The sequence below is a fragment of the Parasteatoda tepidariorum genome, chromosome 1 (assembly GCF_982258835.1).
Source record: "Parasteatoda tepidariorum strain Cologne lab strain chromosome 1, Ptep-v5.0, whole genome shotgun sequence".
Classification (NCBI taxonomy): Eukaryota; Metazoa; Arthropoda; class Arachnida; order Araneae; family Theridiidae; genus Parasteatoda; species Parasteatoda tepidariorum.
In genome coordinates, this window is record NC_141755.1 from 126,060,027 (window position 1) to 126,087,869 (window position 27,843).

The 27,843-nt window shown below is 30.5% G+C and overlaps 1 protein-coding gene across 3 annotated transcripts in view; it reads right to left on the reverse strand.

Annotated features, from left to right (window-relative positions):
- Positions 1–7,425: 7,425 nt before the first annotated feature.
- LOC107445535 (meckelin) overlaps positions 7,426–27,843 on the reverse strand; it is a 78,248-nt gene continuing 57,830 nt past the window's right edge. For 2 of the 3 annotated variants that reach the window (XM_043050132.3, XM_043050129.3), the window contains exons 22-29: positions 24,952–25,032; positions 23,546–23,662; positions 21,938–22,054; positions 19,053–19,083; positions 18,893–18,981; positions 12,361–12,463; positions 9,509–9,651; positions 7,426–7,676 (exon numbers count right to left, since the gene is read on the reverse strand). In XM_043050132.3, coding sequence (XP_042906066.2) covers positions 7,596–7,676; positions 9,509–9,651; positions 12,361–12,463; positions 18,893–18,981; positions 19,053–19,083; positions 21,938–22,054; positions 23,546–23,662; positions 24,952–25,032 — 762 coding nt within the window. In that variant the 3' untranslated portion in view covers positions 7,426–7,595. Of the gene's footprint in view, positions 7,677–9,508; positions 9,652–12,360; positions 12,464–17,869; positions 17,940–18,892; positions 18,982–19,052; positions 19,084–21,937; positions 22,055–23,545; positions 23,663–24,951; positions 25,033–27,843 lie in introns of all 3 variants that reach the window. The other variant, XR_011636682.2, reaches the window with a different exon arrangement.

Here is a 27,843-nt window from a genome sequence, read left to right on the forward strand (position 1 = left end):
TTGCATGTCAGTTGAAAAGTTTTACAGTGAGTGAAAAAATTGAGATTTTGGAAGTGAGTACAAAAAAAAAAAAAAAAAGAAATAAAAAATAATATTTTTAAAAACCACGTTTTTGCAGTGGAGAATAATAATTAAAAAACAAAAATGTGAAAAACAAAGAAAGTGGGGCGCATGAAATACATAACAGTACATATACATATTTTCTTACTCATACACATGCATATATACAAACATATTCCACATCCACACTCAGATACAATTACAGATATATATACACATATTACTGTTATGAATTTCATGCGCCCCACGTTTTTCACATTTTAATTATTATTCTCCACTGCAAAAACGTGGTTTTTAAAAATATTATTTTTTATTTCTTTTTAATACGAATGCTTAAAGACGGAAAAGTATTTTGGGACGTCTTGCAGGATCAATCAGACATCCATTGAGACAGCAACCCATGATTTGAAATGTTTAACGGAGTCAAAGCATTTGACCCATGGGTGACCAGTGATCTTAATAAAGCAATCACAAATTTTTTTTTTTATATTTTACTTTTCTTTCATTTAGAACAAAAAGGACAACGATTCGAAAAGAACATAATGAGTCAAATCAGTATTTTTTGCATTGCTTAAAAAAACAAAACATAAAAATTTGATCAGTTAAACGAATAATAGATTAACCTATAAAAGTTTGAGACTCCATTTTTTTTTTCCTTCTCACTTTGACTGGAAAAGTCACAAAATTTAGTTTTACATTAAGTTTTGATACAGTACAGCTTAAACAAGATTTCGTGATACCTTTTAAGAGTTTAAAAGGTCATTTTAAGTTTCAGTTCACGCCAATATATAGAGATACCAACTGCTCCGGATAATTTAAAAAACGGTAAACAACTACTAACTTAAATTTTCAAATACTTTACTAATTTTGCTTACTTTTTAAACGGTGTAGCACAGTGTTTTCCAACTTTTTTTGTGCCGTGACCCACTCAAGCCTTTCTTAAATTCTTATGCCCCCCTATGTGACATACACATAATTTTTAATAATTAAAAAATTGAATTGTTCACATAAGAAACTTAAATGATAGGTTTCAGTGAGAAATCTCTTGAAAATTGTTGACGAAACAAAGTAAGTAAAATTTCGACATATAATGAAAAACTAAAATTCAAATAATTTTCACAAAGATTTTTCATTAATAATTTAATATTTTAATTTAGAGAGATCCTTGCGCTTGCTGCACAGAGATTTTATGTTAGTTTCCAATTTGGTTAGCTTCAGCCTCAAGTCTCCCCACTGTGTTATATCCAGGCGATTTCCTTTTTTTTTTTACCAGTAAATCATTTACAGCACTAAATCCACATTCAGTTAAATATGAAGATGGAAACAGTAACAATAGTTTTTTTTGCATATTTGGTTGAATTTGGGTATTTGATTTCTGTTTCCTCACAAAGCCATGCCATCACTCCTTTTATATAAAATAAAGTTCTAACTTACTTATCATTTTGCATTTCTGAGAATTCTTCTTGATACTGCACATTTCATATAACAGACAAATGCACTAACATTGGCTGCATCATCCGTGTTGAAAAATCTATTTGTTTTAAATCAGAAAATCTTTCTTTTAAATCAGCCGATAGAATTTTCAGATGATCGACAATAACAAGTAAAAGCGGCATCATTTACTTTTAATTTTTGGGGACAATTAAACTGATCCAAGTTTTTGTTTTCAGACTTAACTCAATAAGGGTAATGAAACCAAATATCTTCCTTTTTGTATCAACAAGAGTTCTATTTGTTCCTTGAAGTTGCTTATTTAATATATTTAGTTTTTCAGAGATATCGGCAAAATAACTCACAAATGCTTTACCTTCGACTGTTAACAGATACTTCATATCAGGCTTGTCGCTTAAAAAATCACTAAGAGTCTCAAGCAGTTCCATGAATCTTTTTAAGCAGTTCCCTTTAGAGAGCCATCTTACTTCAGAGTGAAGTAAAAGTCTCACATGGTCTGCATTTTGTTTTTCACAAAACAGCTTGAAGAGGAGCTCACATTTGGCATTAGCTTTAATAGCATTGATACACTTTATTACTGAATGTAAGTACTTCATTTAGAGCAGGCGAGATGTTTCTAGCTACCAAGTTTTCCCTATGCACAACTTTATTCCCTATGCAATAACACAATGCACAAGAATCATTTCTGGATTCTCATCTTTCATCAATTTTAAGTAGCAATTTTTCTTGCCCATCATATTAGGAGCACCATCTGCAGCACAAGATGATATATTTTTCATTAGTATATTATTGACATCTAAGTAGTTTTTTTAGCTTATTATATAATATCTTTGGAGGTAGTGGTGCTTTCTAATCTTTTACAGAGCAACATTTCTTCAGCAAAATGCCCTTTATCAATATATTTTACGTAAGTTATCAATACTGCCACACTGTCTATCAAAGTTGATTCATCCATTTTCACTGAGAATTTTCTTGTTTTTAGCTTGTCAACAAGTTGTTTTTCAATATCTTCACTCATTTCGTCTATTCTTCTTCTAACAGTATTGTTATTGAGTGACATAGCTTTTACATCTTTTTCAAGAACCGTTTTAAGAAATGCCGATATTGACGGTTTTATTTAATTCTCTCCTATATTTTGATTTCTTCCAAATTTAGCGATGAATAAAGAAATTTCATAACTAGCCTCAAGAATACAATTATGGGTTGAAGTGTGAGCAGTAAATAAAGACTTTACTGTTGCATTGCAGGCATAAAGGACATAGTATGGTATTGATTTCTATCACTGAATGTTGCGAAACACTACAGAAGTTGCGACGGGCCATTCAGATGCGAACGACTGCATTGTTTAGCGAAATTTTAAAGCGTCAAGGGGTCTACGCGGATCCTGCCATATGCCGCAGGGAGGTTAGTTAACTTGACGACGTCAAAAATCCAGTTGATATTTTGGTCTCATCAAACGAGTTTATAATATTCATTGACCGAATTATTTAAGAATTTGCTTTTTTTCTTACAATGTTGGCACCGAAATCTAGCATTGTATTTAAATGGCCCGGAGCAAATAGGTAAAACTCCATTTTCGAATTGCCCCCCAGTGCGGCGTGGGCCCCACGTAGGGAAACACTGGTGTAGCATGTAAAAAAGTGGCGAATTACATAAGAATTATTTAGAAATAGTGGGGGATAAAAACCTAATAAATTGAATTTTTTAAACTAAGGATTACACATTAATAAACTACCACTCGAAAATATTTATTTGCTGTCCTGAGCAAGTCTCTTTAGATAATTTATTTTCCTTTCTTTTCATTTTCGGAACTGATTTAGAGTACATATTGTAGACTGAAGATAAAAATTGTTTTATAAAATTGCACACACTCATTATTAACAGTTTGTAGAGCTTTTCTTAGAAACATCAGAGGCCTTAACAAATGTCTCTATCGGACAAATCAAAATTTGTTTGACAACTCAGTCTGCAATCAAATAGTTTTCAGTTATTCATTAAGATTTCAATAGTGTTATTTTTCACATGTTGTTGTACATTATATATAATGGCTATGTAATACAGAGCAAATATTCCTCATAATGGAGATCATAAAACTTTTTAGGCTTTTTTAAAACTTACTTTATAACTATTGAGTGAGTCGATTATTGAGAAACAATAAAAATAGGAATCAAATTATTAAACTATGCAAACATAAATGGATCAAAAAACTTTGGGCTTCTCTCCTGCTTTTAAAATATTGGGACTATATTTTCCAGATGGAGGCTACCGCAATATTTTAAGAATCCGAATTTGTCTAAAAAAGAAAAAGGTATGTTTATTAAGGGAAAGTACAATTATGTGCATAAACTTCGTATCTCAAAATGTAACCTGCACTAAGTAATTATATTTTATAACCGGTGTTGAGCAGCCGACCCAATTTTTTGGGTTTACGACTACTAATGTTTAGCTCCGTATCCTTGTCATTTCCGATCCAGAAGACAAGGAACTCCTGGATCAAGTATTGGGAAAAACTTGCCTTTGTGGAGGCCTTTTTGATGGAACTAACCCGCATTTGCATTACATGGAGAGGAAGACAATGCGAACCGCCCACGGTTAGCCTGACGGCAAGGGGGTCGGGGCATGCGGATTTTATATCGACTGGGATTCAAACTAGGTTCGCCTAATTCGAAGGCGAACGCTCTGAGCCATCCCGGTATACTGCACTAACTAATTAGCATCGTTGAATCAGTAAGAAACCTATTCTTAAATCAAACGTTATTCAGAGTGTCATTTTACGCACGTTTCATTTAAAAATAAATGCTTGTGTTTTGGGGTAGCAATTTTACACATACAAGAGTGGCTAAACCAATTGAAAACAACTATTTTTCGAGAAAATCCAAAGAAATTTGTAAATTTAGAGCAGATTTTGAGTGAAAAATGTGGCATATATCTAAGATTAATTAGAATAGATTTGGAGAACTTTTACGCAAAAGGCTTGGAAAAACATTTTGAGCACAAATAAAATGTTTTTAAGCAGATGTTTTAAGTATCACTGGGATGAAGAATTAACTTAAGTTGAAATGAAACAAAAAAAAAAAAAAAATATTTTACTTTATGAAAAAAAAAAAAAAAAAACATCAAACAAAGTTTCAATGATTATTAAATTGAAATAACAAATTTATTTTATATTTACAAATTACGAGTCATTTTTTTTCCACAATTTTACAAAAACGGACTTTTCACAAAATGTCTGGACAGACCCCTGAATTGTAAAGTTTGATTTTTCTCAAGTTTGTCTACCCTCTCAATTTTTTGAACCACTACCTTCTTGGTCCTATTGGACCACTCAGTTTTCATAGCTGGTGCGATCCCTAACAATTTGCAACTCTCATTTCAAGTCTTAATGCAATCAATCCTTAACTTATGGAGAAATATGTGCCCTAAGGATGTGTCAGAGCATTTAATTTTAAGAGCTAATTAAATATCTAGTGTTTAAAATTCCCTCACATTCATGAGTTCTAGTCATTACTTATTTATTTAATCCTAATTAATTGTGTCATCATTCTAGTCTCAAAAATGTAGGAACAAGGCAGGAAAGTCACAATTATTGAGAAGTTCATAGGTTATTGTAATGCAGAAATTTTACTTTTATGTCCAACAGTGGCATTTACAGATTCAGGATGGGCACATTTGTATTTTGTGATTAAAAAAGTGACACTGAAAATGAAAAAGATCTGCTTTGAGAATATTTCTTTACAGTTATTTTATTTTTAATTGAAAATTTGGATGAGAAGTACTAATACCAAATCTCTCAACAAAAAGTAAGCACTCCATACATTAACAAAATGCAAAATAATTTTCACAGACTTTAGATGATCATGATAAATGACTGGTTTCTGACAAAGAACTCTTTTCTTGATTACATTAGCCATTATAAAATGATCGAGAGATTTATCGGTTCGATTTCGGTGGGGGGAGGGGATGAAGCCGGAAATTGAGAATATCTTGTAAAATGCAGCAGAGTTGCAGATGAGAGTGCAAGAGTCTCAACGATCCCTGCTCAATAGACATGTAAAATGATTAGCACTCTCATACCTTATGGACCGATGGTACGCCGAAATAGACTGTGGTTGAATGAATTTTAAAAATGTTGAATAGAACATTGTGAAAAGCACACTTTTGCATAATACGTGGCGAAAATCGACATGGGAAATAAATCTCTTTTTCGAAAACTGAAAATGAAGCACTTTTTAAAAACACCCCAGGAAAAAAAGCACCTTTAAGGACTTTCAAAAAACAAAAATTGAAGATAAGCACCTTTAAGCACTTTTTAAATATGCTACGCACCATGTAATATTGCTTTTTTTTTTATAAATGCATATCCTTCAATATAGTGTCAGGAAAATTTTTTTTTGTTAATCTTCACTGGTAATTAATTAATTGTAAAAATAAACAAAACATTAAATAAATGTTGGTTAATCAATAAAACACGCTTAAAATATTACTGGATAATGTCTTAACTCTGATCCTTCCACAAAACTTTTACACCCGTATTCACCACGCCGAGTTAAATTCAAGAGTAACTCGGGGATCGGAATATCCAAGGTTCAGAGTTACTCTCGGATTAACCCTCGCTTTTTATTCTCCAACCGTTTTCAACAGAGGATTTCACAACTCGAGTTTAACTCTTGCAGGAAATATAACGAGGCCCTTGATTGGGCAAGGTAAAACCATGTGACTTTGTATATAATATAAACACGTGCTGTTATATAATATAAACATGTTATTTGCTGGTTTCCAAATTCATAAAATCTTTTACAGCAGTTAAAACTTTTTCCGTTGGAGTTAAGGCATTGTTCCGATCTGTATCAGATTCCAACTTACTGCCAATTTTGGAGATCAGTTCTTCAATCGTCGGTTTTAAGAAACAATATCTTTCAAAAAAGTCTATTTCATCTAACTCTTTCAGGTCATTATTTCTGATAGTTGGGACATATCTTTCCCTTCTTTCAACAGTTTCAAGAAATTCAAGATTTTCAAGCTCAAACGCAGCGATAGAATCCTCCATCTTTTTTGTTTACAAGCTCCTCGTGAATAGGTTACCCTTCGATAACTTGGCAAAAACAGAGGGTTACCCGGAGAGTCAGAACTGTCGATGAAATCTGCGAGTTTGGCGAAATTTCGGCTGGAGAATAACGTTTCGCACTAAACTCGTGATTTTACTCTTACCCATAGATTACCCGGTGGTAATCCGTGTTGGTGAATACGGGATCCACTATAGCATCATAAATCACATTCTTTCACATAATCTATTATCCCCTGACAGAGCCTGACTAAGGCAGAGGCATGCAGGGCAGTTGCCCTGGGCCCCCACATCAAAGGAGGCCCCCAAATAAAATAGAAAGTTTATTTTACGTTTCCTTCTTTAATGAACTTTTTTTCAACAAAATATCAGTACAGTGTAAAATTTGTCAGCTTTATGCGAGTCTCTTCATTGATCTATCGTATGAACACAATCTATATTTTGTAAGTTCATGGCTTTCTAAGGGCCGAATTCTGCTAAATTTTCGCAATGAAGGCGGACAAATTTGGCCAATCAAAAGTTTATATTTTTACACATTGCAAAAATGCAGGCTTTTGATTGGCTTAATTGAACCATAGTAATTGCATAAATTTATCTGAATTCCGCCCTAATGCCAGCAAGGATATGAATTTTTAACAGCTAGATGACAAAGTTAACACATCAGATAATGGACATAAAATTGTGAGAAAATCAATAAAATGGAGAGAACAATATTTTGACTGACCATTGGAGGGGAAGGGATATAATAAGGTGAAAAATTTAGATGGCTCCAAAAAGTTTGGTTCTTTATTAGGGAAGTAGAGGGTTATCTGATGATTTTAAAAGTTTATCATTTTTGAGAAATGTTACAATTTATGAGCAATATTTTTTTTCTTTATTTAGCACACTTTTATGGATGGATTCAAAATGAAATATTTTACAATGGAAAGTATAAAATGGTCAAGTAAAATTAAAACTGCATTCGTACTAAAGTAAAAATTGCAATTTCAACATTAAATAAAGTATTTTACAGAAGGCTTTGTTATGTCAGGAATCGCTCATCAATCAAAGCTTTCCTCACTAAATTACGTCTTCCAGCACTCCGCCTCAAACCTTGAAGAACCTGAATAAAAGTAAGTAAAATAAATATGTTACGCATGGAGGACAGGAAGAATGCACAGAGTGCGCTTTTTTACATAAAAATGGACACCTTTTAAGCACTTTTTTAGGTTAAGAATATATAATTAAGGTATGCAGTTTTTTACAATTGTTTAAAGTTTTTTCATAACCCTACAACAAATGATGAGACACAAAATATTTTAAATTTCTCAAAAAACACTTATTATTTTATAACTTTAAAGGTGTTTAGGTGATGCGATTTCTCATACTTATTATCAGTGTAGTTTTAAGGCTTCAGAGGCTTGATGGACTAGATATAAATTATGAGTAAAAAAAAAAAAGTTTTTTTTTTGAATAGCCACTGTCATAAAATACAGCAATAAACTTGTAACTTGCTTTGATTACTTTGGCTACTTACTATATACAACAATTGCATAAAATTTCATTAGCCTAGCTTGAATATTAATGGGAATACAAACAGTTTAAATAAATAAAAAAACTAATTTTGTCTATTTTTTCTTTCGCTATAACTAAAAATATTTAATAAAGTAAAAAAAAAATTAAGCAATTTTTTATTAATAACAAAATTATCATTTTAAAATTTAAAAAAAAAAGTTCGTTAAAAATTAAACAAGATATGAGCAATTAAATTAGTACTTTCATACTAAGTATTCATAAAAAGTATACAAAATTCTTTCCCATAATTTTGTACAGAATCGTATTTGGTAACCAATGAAAAAGTTCCATCAGGACATAATTTAAAATTATTCAAGCAAAGGAAATTAAGCACTTTTTACAAAATCCAAAGGAAAAAAAAAACTACTTTCTAAAAACGGATATAAAAAAAGCACTTCTTTAAAATGCTGCGCACCTAGACAAATATGCTACGTATATATATATTTATTGTGTTGTGTAGATACAGTGAAACCTCCAGGAACGACCTCCTTTATTCATGACCACTTTTGGAAGCACAGAATTTTTTCCAAAAACTTTGTACTGAGTAGTAGTAGTTCATTTAGGCCGCACAATGGGCTATAGGCGACAGTTAGGGAAACATCCCTGAGGATGATCCGAAGATATACCATCAAAATTTTGATCCTCCGCAGAGGGGATGGCACCCCCGCTACGGTAGCCTGACGACCTGCACGCTAAGTCGAGCACTTTAACAAGGACCCTACACAAACTGATCCATGTGGTCACACTGACTGCAGCCAGTGTGGGAAGATTTTGTACTGAAGAACAACCTTCAGTAGAGATTAAAACCTCTCCCAGTAACCGCATGCAAAAAAAGAGAACCCGAAAAATACCAAAATATTAAAAAAACAAATAAGTAGATTCAAATGTATTGAAAATATTTATGAGTGGTTTGTATTGAGAGAGCTCTTTCTGAAGAACCTCAGGTATCAATGATCTAGTTTTAGGAAGTTTAAAAAACATTATTACTTATTTATTTATCATTCATGAATTGTTTTTACACCATCTGTTCCTGTGTTTTCTTTGTACATATTATACACACTACTATATTAAGAAGAAACAATAATTACTGTGCTCTTGTCTGAGCTAACTTATATTTATTAGTTTTAATTGAGGGAAAAACAGCTGAACATACTTTATTAAATGAAATAGTTTAGTATAGCTGAAATATCATGGTCTCACAGCTGCTTTGAGTGATTTAAAAGACAAAAACAAATATTAAAATTCCTTGTATTTTCCCAGTTTGTAAAGAAAAACTTAAAATTTCCTGTTATTTTAGGTGATGTTCCCTGTATTTTCCAGGTTTTTCCTGTGGGGTGACAACCCTGAAAGAGAAGTAAACAAAACTAAAAACAAATAGACCTTTGCAATAAGAAAAGTGAGGATGGCAGAAAGAACAAAATCTGTTGATGCAATATCAATGGCAGTGAAGAGGAGGACATCAAATAACAAGAGTATAGATTCATTCCCATAAAACATCACATTGGAAAAAGAACGACCATCATCTGCAACACAAAATCATGCTCAGTTTTAACACATCTTGTTTGAAATAATTAATTTCTAAAAGAATTAAAAAACAAATTAGGTTTAAAAAAAAGGATATTTTTCTACCCAATTTTCACAATTCTGCATTGAGACTGTGTAGATTTTGAAGCAAACCGTCTTCACGTATGGGCACACTCAGCGAGCTTTGACAATCTTACTTTTCATAAATTGTATTGAAAAACAGTTAATCATTGCCTTATGTATTTCTTAAAATAAATATATTCGATTGTATAAAATGGGCTTTCCTACAAATAGTGATTGATTATCATGCAATCACCCATCACCAAGAAAATTTAAAAAGGGTAACTGACATCAATTTTTCTACGTTCCAATGAAAATTTTAGGTATTTGCATTGAAAGATGTCTTCATAACTGTTTAGTTTGACATTCATACCCTTTGAATTTTTTTTATACCTTTATGTTTATTTAACTAAACTATTTTAATTAACTTCCATGGTTTTGAAATTGACAGGTTAACATTTAAATTTTTTTTTTAAATAAAAATTATGCATAGTTTAAAAATGCTTTATTTGAGTCTTTGGGGGGGTAATCATGATGTGTTTAAATTTGTTAAAATTATTGCATCATACATATCTTAAAAATGATTTATTTTATGTTTTTTAAGTTCGTTTTTAAACAGTATGGGCATGTTATAGAGATCTAAAACATTTTTGTTCCCTGCATGCAATTAAGACGGCCCTGGTAGCAATCATAGTTTAAGTGCACAAAACTGAACGTTCAGACCATTGCAGTGACTGAACTTATTGTATAGGTGACATCAGTCACCGCTGACTGACTGTGTAAAATGCAATTAGAGCAGTTTTTACGTTTACAGGGACTTCTCATTATTTGGGGAACTTTTACAAGGTAATTTTAAAGAAAATTTTTATTTTTAATAGAAGGCCACGAACATCGAGTCTAGTTTAGTATCCGATGCACGTTTTACGACTAGCCTAGATCCTAAACATTCTGTCAAAATACTTCAACGATGGGTAAAACTGGAGGATAAAAGTGTAAAGTTTCTGTAAAAATTGGAAATAATCTATTATCTCCAAGACTCTTCCCACGGCTTGTGCACCAATTAAGTTTAAGCTATGTGCTAGGCTCAAATCAAAAATTGCGGTGGGACATTTCTATTTTAACCTTGCTCGTAAACCCAAGAACTTGCTGACCATATTTGGAGAGTTACATGCTTGTCCTCGAAAAGAACTTATATTTATGCTTTTCAATTGGAATAAAATCCAAAAAAAAAATGTTCATTACAAATCCTTTGCCTTTATTTCCATAGTTTTCTGTATGTACGGCAAGAAAAGGGGGTTAAATTTACTCAATAGTTCCAAAGTTCCCAAATAATTTCCATTATACTGTGATACAATTGCTTAATTGTTTCCACGGAATGTGAGACCTCCTGATGGTAAAAACTTAATTCTACGATTTTTCATAATACTTCTTTCCAATAATCAGGGGTGATTGTCAGCCCAAGTCAAAATTCCGAAAAATTTCTTGAGTTCAAAAAAAAAAAAAAACCAGTTTAAATTAAAAAAAATTAAAACAAGGTTTTTTTTCTCCTTTTTCTCAATATTTCTTAGTTTACTTAAAATATATTTAACATTTTACACATACCTATGATGACCTGGAGAAGTAATTAAAATTTACAAATATGTCTTTCTTTCCTGAGTTTATGATTATAATAACTATTTACTGATAAAAAATTTAATATTAATCATGAATATAAGCTTATAAAGTATCCGATTCTCCCTTACAAGCAAATAAAATAAATTGTGTTTTTAAGTTCCACCTTTAAAAATTTGATTTCCGGAAACTTCTGTGAACAATGATTTTTTGAAAAGTCTGGACCTTCGACCTCCGGAAACTTCCGGATCGCTGTTGGCGAAAAATCCGGAATTTTTCCGGAGCACAATTAGTCTTGAATAATTAATTTAGTTGTTCATCTGATTAGTTAAAACTATCCATTAAAAGCCCAGCATTCCCTTTTCTTGAGAAGTAAATCATTGTAGCTTGTCTGCATGGGTGACACTCTTTGAAAACCCATACCATATTTTATATATACCATGCAATTTTTCATCAGAAAACTTTGATTTATTTGAAATATCAAATATTAGATTTTGTGAGCAAAAACATATAATAGAGTGAGAATGGAAACATGGAAAAGTTTCACTAAAAAGTAGAATTTTATAAAATAATTATAATAAATGTTAGAATTATTTAACTCAAATCTCAGTGACTGACAATTCTAAAACTGGTTATTTTCCAGGTATGATATAGGAATTTTCCAGGTTTTTTTTTTGTAAAACATTCCAGTTTTCCCTGATTTTTGGAGTTTTCTGACAATTCCAGGTTTTCCCTGTTCCATTGACCCGTTGAAACTCCGTGAATGGACCCCAGAGAAATAATGATCAACTGAAGTTAGACTGCAATAATAATATTGGCTTTTGTGTATCGTTGAGTAAGTGACGAGCTATCATGAATTTTTAGAATGGTTATTTTCAGCTTTAATACAATTTATCAAAGTTGTGACTAAGAATTCCATCCTAAAAAATTTGACTCTTTGGGAGCTCTGCACTGAATAGTTAAAATATGAAACAGTGTTGTTATAGTAAACAAAATTATAATCTTTTTAAAAAGAAAATTTAAAAAAGAAAAACTACCATTGTAAAAATATCCTCTGTCTGCCACTTCAAAACATTCAATATCAAACAGATATTCCAGCAATACTCTGTCCTTGACAACATAATCTATATCTTTAAATGACTGGAAATAAAAACACATTAAGTCAGTAAAAGAAAACAAATTAGCATAGAATTGTAAGCTATAAAGAAAGCAATCAAAAGGAATCATAATCATAAGAACAGGAAATTTGTATAAAGTGCCACAGAAGCTCCCACAGCAGATCTATTAAAAACAATAATAATAAATAAAAATTATTATCATTATTAATAAAAAATTTTTTAAAATTTTTTAAACAGTTCCGTGATGGCTCAGGGGATAGACTGTTCGTCTTCCAATGAGGTGAACCCAGCAATGGCTGATAAATACGAATTCAGCATCCGGCTTGCACGGACTACAGTGTTGACGTAAAATATCCCCAGAGGTCGATAGATTATGGGTTAGAGTCCCCTTTTCATCAGGCTAACCCTGGGAGGTTTTCCTCTCCATGTAGAGCAAATGTGGGTTAGTTTACTCAAAAAGTCTTCTACAAAGACAAAATTTCTCCCAATACTTGATCCAGGAGTTTCCTTGTCTTCTGGATCCAGTTCAAAACGACAAGGCTACAGAGTTGAACATTCGCAGTTGTAAACCCAAAAAAAAAATTGGGCCAGCTCTTCAACGGCGGTTATAAAATAAAAAATTTTAAATACATTTTTAGCACTGAATATTTGAAGACTGTTTTCTTTTTTTTAAAATTTGATAAATGGTAACCTAAGAAAATGATTGTTACAAAAGGAAATTTTTCTTAGAAATAAATACCATGGAATTAGAAAAATAAAACATACACAAACATTTTTACATGGTGATTTAAGCACCCTTTAAAAGCAAAATTTGTTGCCTCTATGGGTCCTGCATCACTTGAATAATCAAACGTATAAAATTTGAAGAGGGAAAAAAACTGTTTAATCCATTTTAAAAATTTAAGGGAAAATCAAACATAACATTTATTGATTTACAGCAACATGTGAGAAAAAATAGATCATGTAGAAGAAGAAATCGCAGACTGATATTAAATACGCTACTCAAATAGAAGAATTCCTTTTCCAGATAGTCCAATATGGCAGTATGTATAGATTGAGGTTGATAATTAATAACTGTCATTCACTGCAGGGATTAGTATGACATCATGGATGGATGTCACATCCTGCAGTTTCTTTTTACCACAGCAACCATTGTGATTCTCAATCACAGCTGCGCTTTTTAAACATGGGTGCTTTAAATTAAACAAAATGTCAAAAAATAACAAGAATGCAAACTAAAATTTTAAATGTGTACTTTACTCGATAAAAATCCTATTTATTGTTGATTAAAATTAATTTTGTCAGTTTTAATAAAAGCTATAATATATTACAATGCTTGTATGAATAGATTAATATAGAAAGTGAATACTAAAAGGAGTCTAGCTATAAACTAGAATTAAAACTATTACCGTATGAGGTAGCTTTAATCAAGTATTCCTATTTTTTTAATCTTAGGTGATAAAAAAAGTAGCAGAAAATGGTTTCAGAAGAAGAAAAATTCATTTCAATGTGAGTTTTATTCCACAATAAATATTTATCGAGTGATCGTAAAATAAAGCGTTGAGTGATAAACTAATTTTTATATTTCGATAATAATGTCATGAATAGTATAAGATGGGAAATCAGCTGAAGTGTTAACATGGATATATCAGAAAGTCACATTCGACTGCCGACTTATATAAACCCTCGATAGAATTAATTAACGAGATATAAAAAGCTTCTAGTAAAAATGAGTGAGAAATTATAAAAAATGAACTTTCATTACAAAGAATGCTAATTAGATTTTTGCTTGCATTGCATAACATCAGAAGAACAAAACTAAGTGTATATTAAATTTGCGGGCACACAAACTTCTAAAAACGTTTTTAGGTTACTTTTAATATCATGCATTCATTTCATAAAAACAAGATAATGACTTAATTACAAAATTATTTATTTGATTAGAATTTCTTAATTAGTTTAAGGACAAATAAAATAATGCAGAAACTTCCTTAAAACTAACATATCAAAATAAATATATAACACATACTTCTATAATATTTGCAAATGTTTACATAAGATAGTGTCCTATTGCTTAAAGTAAAACTAGTTTGAAATATTAATACAGTCAAACCCTGTTTTAATGAACCAGGGATAGAACAGACACTCGGTTGTAAGAAACATCCCCCCCCTCGTTTAACTAACCTTATGTTTATAGTGAATACCTAAAAAATTTGTAATTCATTTCCTCAGTTTTTTTTATATTTTTTTTATTTTTCCTACCTTTTAATTTGCAAGAGTTGCAAACAACAGCTTTTCGTTACATTATGTCAAATTTTACTTGAGCACATAGGCGTAATGTGGAAAGCACATACTTCAAGGGTGGGGAACACAAATGTGCAACCCCAATATTTTGTCAAAATGCAAATTTTTCCACAATTGATTGCATCATTAAAAAAATCTTTCTTTAATAATTGAACAAAAATTAAGATTATTACACCCACTATTCTATTTTTTTTATTTTATATCTTTTCCCACTTATTATTATTTTTCTTTTTTACTTCGTTTGGCCCATTCTAAACAAAAACATAGAATGAGAATGGAAACATGGAAAAGTCTCACTAAAACAAGAAATTTTATAAAATCATTGTAAAAGATGTTGGAATTGTAATCTCAATAACTGATTACTCTTGCTGTCATCTCTAAGACTTGGTGTTTTCCAGGTATGATATAGGAATTTTCCAGGTTTTTAGTAAAAAATTGCAATTTTCCCTGACTATTCCCCACTTTTAAGAGTTAAAATCAAATTTCCTGACAATACCAGGTTTTCACTCACCCATGCAAGCACTGATTTTAGTGCCCCCTCCCCCCTTCACACTATGTCTACGCATGCTTTTCACTTTTAACCTTTTGCATAAGACTGGAACAAAATATGGACCACGTGTGACGGTACAACATGGTACACCGTAAGCAAAGGGTTAAACTAGGGCAGAGTTTTTACTCTTTTATCAAAGCAAAATGTAAGAACTTTTTTGAAGAAAAAAATAAAGGATTTTTTGGAAAAATTAATGATTTTAAAAATAGTAATACTTGTTTATCATGAAATATACATAAACCAAAACATTAAACATAATGCAAGTACAGTCCTCGCCTATTTATTAGATGCACTATAATATTCTATGTAAAATCTTTATTATCAGTTGATACTATACAGCTTTATTGATTTTATGTGACTGAAACTGGTTTGCACTTGTTTACGTTAGTGTATCAATTGGTGAAATTAGACGATATATTGTATAAATATAGAACATTTATCATAATAGTATAATATAATAATTAGACCTAACTATCAGACGCACTGCAGTTTTTTAATAATGACATGTTTTGCACCAGTTTATATGCAATACTTTTATATTTAATCATATATGTAATGCATTTTTATTCAGGAGATTTTTTTGATGTACTTCCTATTTGTATTTACTTTTAACGTATTGCATTACAATGTTAAACATTTAATAGACTAACACAAACAAAAGCAAACCGGTTTCATCCGAGTAAAAGCTTTTTAGAACTTTAAAAATAATGTAGAATTTGATCCTTTTTTTTTGTTAAAGGAATACAATTAAAAACTTAATTATGAAAATAAAGAAAACTATAACTTTTCATTAAATAATTGGATTTTCACGTACGACTCAATCTTAATGGGTTAAAAAGTCAAATCTTAAATGTGCTAATTTATTAGCGCAAACAATATTTTAATGATATAATAAATTACCAAATCAGACACAAAAAAGTACTTTCTCTGAATAAACATATATAGTTTCCGCAGATTTGGAATTCGGACACTCAAAATATGGATGCTAGGATAAACCTGCAACCTGGGATAAAAAGGGTCGCAGTATTTTGAGCAGGAGGACAATTGATTGTTTTGACCTCTGAATGCTAATTTCACCTTTTTGAGCATTCCGTTAAATTACGAGAAATTTTTAAGCAAATCAAAAGATGTTTGAAATTATAAAATTCTTAATAATGTAAAAAAATACTTAAGAATGTAATACCTTACAATTCAAACTCCCTTCATTAGATAAAATATATTATCATAATTAATATTTTACGTGGAATTATATACGGATAAATGAATTTTATAATGGTGCGCAAAAACTTTTTGATTAGATTACCAATTTTCAGAGATTTAACGATATATGCAAAAAGCAAAATTAATACAAAGGGGTAAAACTTTTCATCAATCTCTTGTATAAATTATTGGGACCATATTTTTCACATTACGGCTACTTCTCCCTATATTTCAAGGGACAGAATACTAAATCAAATGAAATTTTTTTTTTATTCAGAGAAAGTACTTTTTTGTGACTGATTTCATAGCTTAAAATATTGCCAGCATTAATTAATTAACATATTTAAGGTCAAGTCCCCGAACTATTTAGGTTGAATATGCAAATATCCGATCATTCGATTAGATCGAAAGTTATTCTGAGGTTCACTTTTCAGTTTGCGCACAGTATATCAAACTTGGGCATTTCAACGTGAGCTGGATTAGAACACCAGATTTCTCTTATAAATAAATTATTCATTTGTTCAAAATAAAATTAATTCACATTACATTATAAAATAAGCCACTTTCCACATTAATTTTGAATCAAATTTTCCCATTGACTAGTATACATAATTTGCATTTGAAATAATCTATTTAAAATCAATCAATTAAAGTAATGAGAAATGAAAATTCTATTACAGGGTGCGCAGCTAAATATCTTAACAAAAAATAAGCACCTTTAAAGTACTTTTCAAGCACTAAGAGAATGTTTTGAAGCACTATATACATTAATAAAATGCAAAATAATTTTCAAAGACTTTGCATGATCATGATAAAATAACTAGTTACTGACAAAGAACTCTTTTCTTGATTACATTAGCCGCCATAAAAAAATCGATAGGTTTTTTGGTTAGATTTCAGAGGGTGGAAAATGAAGCTTGAAATTGAGAATATCTTGCAAAATGCAGAACTGCACAAGAGAGTGCAAGAATCTCACTGAATTCAGTTTAATAGAAGCACATACAGACTCCTGAGTATTTCATCAAATATGTAACATGATTGGCGCTTTAAAACGTTTCGGACCAATGTTACGCCAAAATGGATTGTGGTCGAATGAATTGTGGAAACGTTGAATCCAACAATGTGAAAACCACTCTTTCGTATAATACACAGTGAAAATCGACATGGTAAAGAAGAAAAAAATCTAATTTTGAAAAGGGAAAATTAAGCCCTTTTTAAAAACACCCCATGAAAAAAAAAACACCTTTAAGAGCTTTTAAAAATCGAAAATCAAAAATAAGCACTTTTTAACGCACCATGCATTAACAACATTTTCAATAATCTATAAGTGGGAAGGGGAAACACAAGTTAAATTAAATAAAAATAAATTGTTACTTTTTACGCCAGTCGTGAAGTCTTCTGGGGGTTTCTTGCTTCTTCTTATAGCCTCGTTGCATTATTAAAACTTAAAAAAGAGGAATACTTTTAAAATCAAGCTAAGTCTCCTTCAACAATGAAATTAACAAAACACACAATGATCGATTCGCACTCTAAAATGGGTTACAGTTTTAAATGTATATTTAATTTGCATGTTTACGACGAAAAGTAGTAATTGATGTAGCTTCCAATCACGTGATTGGCTTAAAAATAAATGTCAATCAAGGAACCTCTCAATTTTCGGTAAGAGAAGTTTTCACAACGAAGGACAATTTAAGCTTATCTTCAGTATATAAAGAAATAGTATTTTTCGCTGAGAAAAGTATAAGGGGGGCAGGTATCGGTCCCGCAAGATGAAAAAGATGCTTTGACACGTCAGTGTAGAAAATCAACCTGTTTAGCTTCTTGCTCTAGTTTTGTATTTCAGGTCTCAGCTATTCGTCGACTAGGTGGTCGTCTGTTAAGAAAAAGCATGGGTCATTTTGTGATGGGTTAACAACTTTAACAACACACAACTTTTTTTTGCTTTCGCAGGATTGAAATAAATATAACACAATAGCAATTTAGTTTAAACCATGAGTGTGTGTGAGAACTCGTAATCGAATTAAAATGTGTGAAAAAATATTTCTAGAATTCTTATTTTTCATTGGAGGGTTGTGGCGCCCCCTAACCTCTGGTGCCCTACGCACGAGATTAGTGTGCTTAATGGTAAATCCCACCCCGACTCTACCAAAATTGATAAACTATACTTAAAATGGAACTGTAGTCAATTGAAAAGTACAAATTTTATTAAAATGAATTGATTCATTTTTCTTTTTAAAACTTGATTTATTATAGACTTAATAATTTCAAGCAAACCATCAAAATTACAAATTTCCCATAATGCTCTAGAATAATATATATTGGACAGTTCACTAGAATAGGGTTCGACTGTACATTCAAAACATAAGAAATAATTTAAAATAAGAAATATTGTCTTACATGATCAATAAAGGCAGAGAGAAATTTATTGAGCATATAGTGAGTATTGGCAACTCTGGAGATATCAACTTTAGCCAAACGTCCGCCCACTATAAAATAGAAAGGGAATAAATATTTTATGAATAAACAATGTAAAAGTAAAGATACCTTGAACTCTTACCTCCTTGCATACGGTCAGCAGCCTGGCTATACTAAAAGGAAAGACAAATGAAATGAATGCAAAAATTTATATAACCAGATTAATATATATTTAAAGCTAATTATTATATCTATTAAATAACATCCCATTCTTTTAATTTCATAATTCTAAGCTCTCGTTTTGTACCGTCAAATTTAACACATTTTGAGACGAATAAAAGGGGAAAAAATCAAGATATTGGAGTGGATTGATAATTGTTCATGAAAAACCATCTGTTTTGTTTCATAAATATTAACACTCCCTATTTAAAATAAGCCGAGAAAAAGATTGTTTTTTTTTCAAAAGAAAGGAAAATACTCTATTTTGGTTTTGTCCAAGAAACAAAAAGAAATATAATTTATTTTGTTAATCTTACAGTATCATATACAAAAACCTCAAACATTTTAAATTTTATTTTATTTTACCAAAATAAATTAAAAATAAATGTTTTATTTATTTATTATTATTATCTTCAGTCATAAGAAAATGGGTTGCAAAAAATTATAATTTTACTGTGATTAGATTTAAGATGATTGGATAGATATTGTGATTAGATATTAGATAGAAAATTTAAAAAGAAGAAAAAAAACATCAATATAAACTGTATAATTTTTCCAACTCTCATTCAAAATTTGAACAAAGTCAAATCACTCATTTTCAAACATAATAGTGCCTGGCTGCAAGACAATCATAATTACAGGGCGAAAAAGAGAACTATCATTCAACTTTGACATAAAATAACCCAAAAAGCCATATCAATAATATCAGAGTGTTCTTCAAGCATTACTCTAGAAATGCACAAAAATTCATAATCTTTCACTTATTAGTTTTTAGAGATATTTTCTGAAACAGCGCTGACAGCAGCAGTAAGTTTTATTTTAATAAATAGAGAGACACTAGTTTTAAATTCTATTTAAAATCTTATTTTGCAAAAATTATTTTCAATGATAATATTCACAACTCAAATTTCTTTGACAAAACATTATAAACTCTACCTTTGATAACACTAAGTTAATCTGATATAAATACAGCAGATTTCCGATTATCTGAGTTTCTGCTTTAACCGAGCTATCAAACATTTCGAGGATTTGTTTTGCTTTAGTTTATTTTTAAAACTAGTGCCGATAAAATTTTGAATTTTATCTTCCAACAACTCAGGAAAACGAGCTGACAGACAACACGAGATTGCAGATGAAATGATTGTTAACAGGGTGCGTAGACAAATTATTCAGCAAAAAATAAGCACCTTTAAAGCACTTTTCAAGCACTCAAAAAGTATTTTTAAGCACTTTAAAAAAATATCATAACTAGACAGGGTTGGAAAGTTTTTAACAATTGATGGTTTTATCTAGTTTTAACCGCCATATAAAAAACAAACCTTTTGTCATTGTTTTTGACAATTGACAAATTTTTTCAATCATGTCAATCGAATGGCGCTTTCATACGCTATGGACTGACCCTGCACCAAAATAGATTGGAGTTGAATTAATTGTGAAAACGTTGAATAGAACAACGTGAACATTGTCTTTTTGCATAATTCGGAGCCAAAATCAACACGGTAAAGAACAAATCTCAATTTGGAAAAGGGAAAATTAAGCACTTTTTAAAAACACCCAATGAAAAAAAGCACCTTTAAGGGTTTTAAAAAAACAAAAATAAGCACCTTTAAGCACTTTTTAAAAACGCTACGCACCGACTTTTTAAAGTAAAAACTCTTTCATTCCTAAAAGTATGCTCTTTAACTCCTTCCTTGATTATCCCGAGTGAACTCGGGTATGTATAAGCTGCAAATATTTATTATCCCGAGTAAACTCGGGCATAGCAGAATTTGTCAATACGTTTTGTATTATCTCATTTTTATTCAGCCGGAAGAAAAACAAAAAATAATCTGCTGTGATTGGAAGTTAGTCAATTTTTATTTGGGACAATTGCTATTTGTGGGGGCTGCAGGTGTATTTCGTACAATTGTATACACGAAGGTTGATGAATTTACATAGAAAAAGAGTTAAAAAATCGCGTTCATGAGCGAAATTAACGCAGAGAAGTTTTCAGATTATGAAGATGTGAACATATACAACAAAGACTAATATTCTACTTTTTTCATCTGCCCGAGATGATTTGAGATAGTAAGCTGGTGTTAAATTAAATATTTTTTTACACATAAAAAATTAAAATTTCAACTTGTGTATTATGTTTTGTTTTAGTTCCCTGTATTTCCACAAGGGATGGTTGTCCGTGTAAAGATAAGTGCAGATGGCGCTAGGGGTTAAAATGAGTCATAAGACTTCCAGGTTACTACTTCCAACCGATTTTTACACCTATGAAAAGCTTAAAAAAACGCACTATCCAATATTATTATACAACATAATGCGTTATTTCTATCTAACTTTCACCAAAACGAGTTCAAAAGACTTGCTATGATGTTAAACAAAATATAACAAGCATTATTTTACACAAATATAGCCAAATAACATTAAAAACATGGCTAACCTTTCACTTTAACTCGTGATATTAATTTTGTTTTAAGCTTACGATCCGTTAGTATTTATAAATGACAGAAAATTCTTATGAATGGTACATTTTAACATAAATCACCATAATAAAACTGAATAGAATATGAAGCCTGTTCACACATCGCCTCGTAAGCATAAAATAAGTGGAGGGATACGCCGGAAGTTTTCGAAATTTCTTTCGGTTTTAGGAAATTTGCTATTGTTAACAATCAGTCAACCATCCATGGATAACATAGAATTGAAAGAAAAAAAGAGGGGAAATGACAAGTTTATTTGGTAAATGAAGATAAGAAAAAAAAATTTATAAGGATGATCGGAAATGATTTAGAGGGTTTATGAGAGAAAGAAACTTACGGATGTAAGGGGAAGTAAGAGCCTGATGAACTGATCATGAACACCAGGAGGCAAAACAAACTGAAATGTCTGCTGTTGAGTATCTGGTAGTAATCCACGATAGCCACACAGGTCTTCCTGAAATCATTCTTAGTATTAAAACACAATTAAAAATTTTGAAATCAACTTCAGAGCTGTCATATCATTATAATAAAACTACATTCATCATAATTCTTATAAAATTTTGGACATGCAACATCAATTTTCCTACAGAAGAGTGCAAATTAAAAGAATGTTCCTTCCTTCATAAATAAATAAATATCGAGCATGTCCAACAGCACTAAACATATACCAGGGGTCTGTCTAAGTTTTTATAAGAGGTACCTATTTTGTGAAAACTAATACGTAATTTGTGAAAATTAAAAATTATATTAAAAAATCAACACAAAAATAGGGTAAAGAAGATATTTTCAAAAATTGTCACTACAAACAAGGATTCTTTATGACTGGTAAATGTTTATATATTTTCCCCCATCTATTCAAAAATAATTTTGCTATTGTAAAATTTCGGGCTTAAAATTGTATCCAAATTTCAAAATTCATAAAAGTCATTGTTAAATTTCAACTTGAATTTAAAAAAATAAACAAACATGCATTTAACAGTACTTGTACGTACATTAATTTTCATTATGAGAACATTCTTCATGGGGTCACATAGAAAAAAATTTCACAGAGAAAAAATGTTTCATGAAAAAATAAAGTTCTGTTAGAATAAATTTAGAACAATGTTCGAATGTTTAGAATAATGTTTGAATTTCAACTTCCGGTAAAATTTGCAAAAATTGCTTGTTTAATTAAAAAAAAAAAAAACTCAGAGAAAAAAAAATTCGCTATAATATGGCATAAGCGACAGGTTAGGCTTAGTATACCACACTATCTGACCAAGCATGTGCTACCTATTTGTATATGCGGAATTAACCCGGTATTTATTGTTTCTTAGGGGGAACAAAAACAAAATTTCAAGAGGCAGGGAGGAGAATCTTAGAACTTGCTTTATTAAAAGCAATTTGTGAAAGTTTTTCCTAAATTTGAATTGCAGAAGGTACCACAAAACGGTAGTAAATTTGACCTGGACAGATCCGTGTATATGGAATATCTCTCCCTGCCAAAGTGCATAGATTAAAACATATTCCAGAGTAGCACATCTTTTAGTACAGTAAAAGATAACAAAAGTTATTTGAGAGGAACAGAGAAAGCTATTTCAGGCTTTTTGACTGCAGATATTCCTACATTCTATAACATTTCCTGAAAAACATAGAATTGTCTTCACTCTTTGATTTAATGTTCTGCTGAATCTAACGTACTGTAATACTCGAAAAATACATAAAATAAGTTAAATTACTACCTTTTTCCGTTATAGGTCAAGATTTTTGTTGTAAATTATCTTATTACAAGGTAAGAATATCAACAAACATTGATAACAGCATAGCTTTTACTAATAATAGCTTCTTTGAGAAATCACTAGAATTGACCAACTTAGATAATATAAAATTTGTCAGGAGATAATGTAATATTTTTTTTCTGATTTATTTCAAACATTCAATTTTTAAAACAAATGCAAGGACTTACTTCTTCTTTTCTAAGGAACTCATGCATTTCCTTCATATTTACATCTGCTTTACCATGTGTAGATCTCCCATGAATGTAATAACCAAATTTTTTGGTCAACAACAAAAAAACACTTACCTAGAAAACCAATGTTATTATTATTCTAAATATATGAAAACATTTAACAAAATTTTTGGATGATCATAACTGATCATTCCGGTTTGGGAAGGTTTCAGAAAAGATAAATTATAATAATTCAAGGTTTTACAAAAATAAATAAACTGCAGGTTCCATAAGAGAATTTGAAGAAAAAAAAAAAGATTTCCAACAAATTTTGTTTATTACAAAAATTTTTCATTATACCAAGTACATGCAATACAAGTGCTTGTAAAATCTGTGGAATCGAAAGTCCTGCGATGGGTAGCTGAACAGGACAGAGCTCTGGAGAAAATTTCCTTCCCTTTCAGATCTATGTCTAAATTGAGGAAGTGGAATGAGTGGATTTATCCAAGAGATACAGACTTATTTTCAATCTTCCTCACCTCATTTGTAAGAAGGCTGTCCAAGTGTCATTAGAAATAACATTTTTTATTATAAAATTCTGTTTAATATTCTATACACTTATATATATATTTCATTTTATAACAGCAGACCCAAATTTGGGTTACTAATGTTCAACTACGCTGCCTCGTCATTTTGAACCCAATCCAGAAGACAAAGGAACTCCTGGTTCAAGTACTGGGAGAAATTTTGCCTTCGTGGAGGACTTTTTTGACGGAACTAACTCGCATTTGCGTTACATGGAGAGAAAGACAACGAGAACCACCCACGGTTAGCTTGACGGCAAGGGGACTCTAACACATGATCCGTAAACCACTGAGGATATTTTGAGTCAGCACTGTGGTTGGTGCAAGTTGGATGTGGAATTTGTAACGACTCACTAAAACATTTAAGTGTAGAAATTTTTCTTGATTAGATTTAGCATGCAACAATTTGAAGCGCATTGGTGACATTTTTTATATGAAATAAATGTAACAGATGGTAAAAATATTTACCCTGAATATCATTACTTACTGACACCTATTGCCAATAAAACAATGTAAGTAATAATGATGCAATGGTGATTAAAATTATCTTTCTCAAGGTTTGTAGAAGGATTTTTTAAATGTATATGCAAGCCTTCAAAACAAACCTTTTAAATTTATTGATATTTTTCATGTTCAACAAGGAGCAGAAAATAATCTGAATTTTATATTATTCAAAAATAAATAGTTTTTTTAATTATTTATTTTTATGATAGAACTTTTTCAATCAATAATAACCGAAGACTAGTTTTTATTTGCTGGCACCATTCGTGTTTTGAAATCAGAAACGGATCAACAACTATTATGCGTATTAGAGATAAAATAGTGAATAATGATACTTACATTGCTAACAGAGCACAAATCAACGTATTGTTGCAATTTATCTTCCACAAAACGCTCATAAATTCCTTTTCTAAAAACAACCTGAAAAATTATATTTAAATGGAAATTATTTAAAACTCTATTTTTTCTTACAAATTATGATATAAATAATGTACTTTAAAAATAGAATGTTGATGTTCAATTTTGATTTTCGAGCTTGGTTACAAAAACAGCTTACTTTTTGCAGTTAAAACTAATAATCTTATAGTTCTTTTAGCTATTAAATAAACAGAATAATAAAACAATACATCTAAGAAGTAACAGCAAAATCGTACTAAATAGCAACTAATACAAATCACAGTCCAGTATCCCAATCCTTAATGATTTTTGATCTCTGATTATAACATACTAGAGCTCATTCTTAATGGTTCAAGGGGGTGACCTCAAATATGCTAATTTGCTAGTGCCAACGATATTTTAAGTTACGAAATCTGACACAAAAACATACTATCTCAGAATAAGCATGCTTTTTCTTTTGTTGGTTTATAATTTCTCTCTGACCCCTTAAATATAGGGCCACAATCTGGGAAATAGGGTCCAAATGGACCACTTAATTTTACTTATTGCACTATATCTTGAGAACTTTTTCAGTGAATTAGAAAATACTTTGGACACTATTAAAAAAATTCATTTAGACGCAAGACAATCCCAAGCAAAAAATAATTTTTAATAATATGTCTTTGTTAACATAATCTTCATAAAATGTTTCACATTATTCTTTTATAAAGATTGATTTAATCAAGAACATCTGTAAACTAAAACAGGTTATGTTTTTTATTTTTCTTACATTAAAAGTTCAAAGAATTAATTCTACAAAATATTATTCCAATAAAACATGCTATTAAAATGTCACATTATTTTTTTGCTATTGTTTTATTAATAAAATATTTTTATTACTTAGTAGATATTTCCAGCAGAAGTTTTTAAAAAAAACATCCTCACTGTATTTTTAAGAAATAATCATAGCTTGATTCAATTTAAAAGCACTGTGAAGGCATCATTTCTCTAATTTTTATTTGTTAATTTCAAGTTTGAGTGAATGTAATGTGCAAGTTACAGGCTCACAAGTCTGTTTGTTAGTTAGTTCAATTTCTAGTACAATAATTGAAATAACCTGTCTTTGGCTATACCGAACTTCACACTTGTTAAAAAGGAATGAAAAAATGTAAAAATAGAATTAAACCAGCTCTGGGTTAACATATCCAATTATTTATATTCGCTGAATTTAACTGTAATTTAAAAAAACAAAGTTTATTAAATACAGTTATTTTAGATATCTACCACAACTAAAATATAATTCCAATTCACTAGTATATAAGACATAAAAACTCGTTTCTATGTTGGGGTACCTTTTCATGTTTCTAACTCCCTACAAAAATAAATTAATTAGTTATTTTTACAATCATCTATTCATCTTGTGCTTATAAACTTCCAGATGAGCAACACGAGCTTACATTATAACCACAATAACGTAAGTTACATGAATTAAGTTTTTTCATGCATTTAGGTTTAAAAAAATTTTTCCTTGAAAAAAAAAACTATGTAATTTCATTTGATTTCTAAAAGAAATAGAACGAATAACATATGTTTATAAATTTCTGTAATACTTCTGAAAATACTGTGCCGATCCGATGTTTGGATAGACAATTTTTCGAAGCATCGGAAATCGTGATTTACTAAGATGTTGAGCCATGTTCTCAATCAATGTCTACCAGCTTGTGCAAAGAGCATTTTCCTCCATGCAGTGATTGTTATATTTCCATGTCTTTTTTTAATATCGAATCATCGTTTCGCTGACACAATGATTTCGAATGTGACTGAGAATCGAAGTGTTCTTGAATTTCTCAGTTATGGAACGGTTTCTTTTTAATTGTGTGTGTGTGCAAATACTGTTGATTGTTTTACAAACAATTCAGCTGCTTTTTTTACCAGCTATTTTGTAGACACCCACTCCTTTATATATTAAAAATGCAACGCTTATTCCAAAAATAAATGGAACTTACTAATTACAAATTTACTAAACATAAATATTAATAAATCAAAACATCGAGATGCATAAAAATATCTCGATGTTAGTGTGACGATACATCGTGATCCCAAAATCTTAACATCACCCAGTCCTACTACCCACCGCTCTCATAATGATCCATTATTCACACATCTCTCAGAGGGTGCCTTTAATAATACAATCTTTCTGCTGCTCAAGCCAGTTCGTTTTCGTAAAACATTGCATACTCCTTTGCAGGCAACAATAGCTTAAATTATAGCAGAAATTCCGGTCTGTTTCCTCGAATGCTTATGAGAACAGAACTACCTAGCGGCGGATGAAGACGTTTCCAACCATGAGTTGCTCGGAAAATCTGAAACTTTATGATGATTCACCTTAAAGTTAGTCCCAATTATCTTGGAACGCCCTGTATTTATTTATAATGTAGTCAAAATCTAAAAAAACATATCTCTAGTTTGAGAAATTAACACCAATCTTTTCCTCTTAGAGAACAAAATATTTTCATTGCTCATTTACCCTTTCCCAAAACTGTAAAATGACTCTTAATTTGCATTCTATAAAATAGCTCAATTTATAGTAAATTTGTACTTAGATGTGAAGTTTTCTATAGGAAAAAAATTAATCATAGAAAATTGCGAAGATTCATCCTTTGAAATTTGGCTAATTTACTGGCATTGGCCTTATGATAATACTTCATGTCAGTTTATTTTTTGCATAGTCGATCATATTGAAAACCAAAGTACTAAAAGCTCATAATCAACAAGTTGACTTATCTCTCATGGTATGGGTCTTAGCTTAGTTACTTTTTAATCAAGTGAAAGAATTAAAATTGGATTATATTTTTG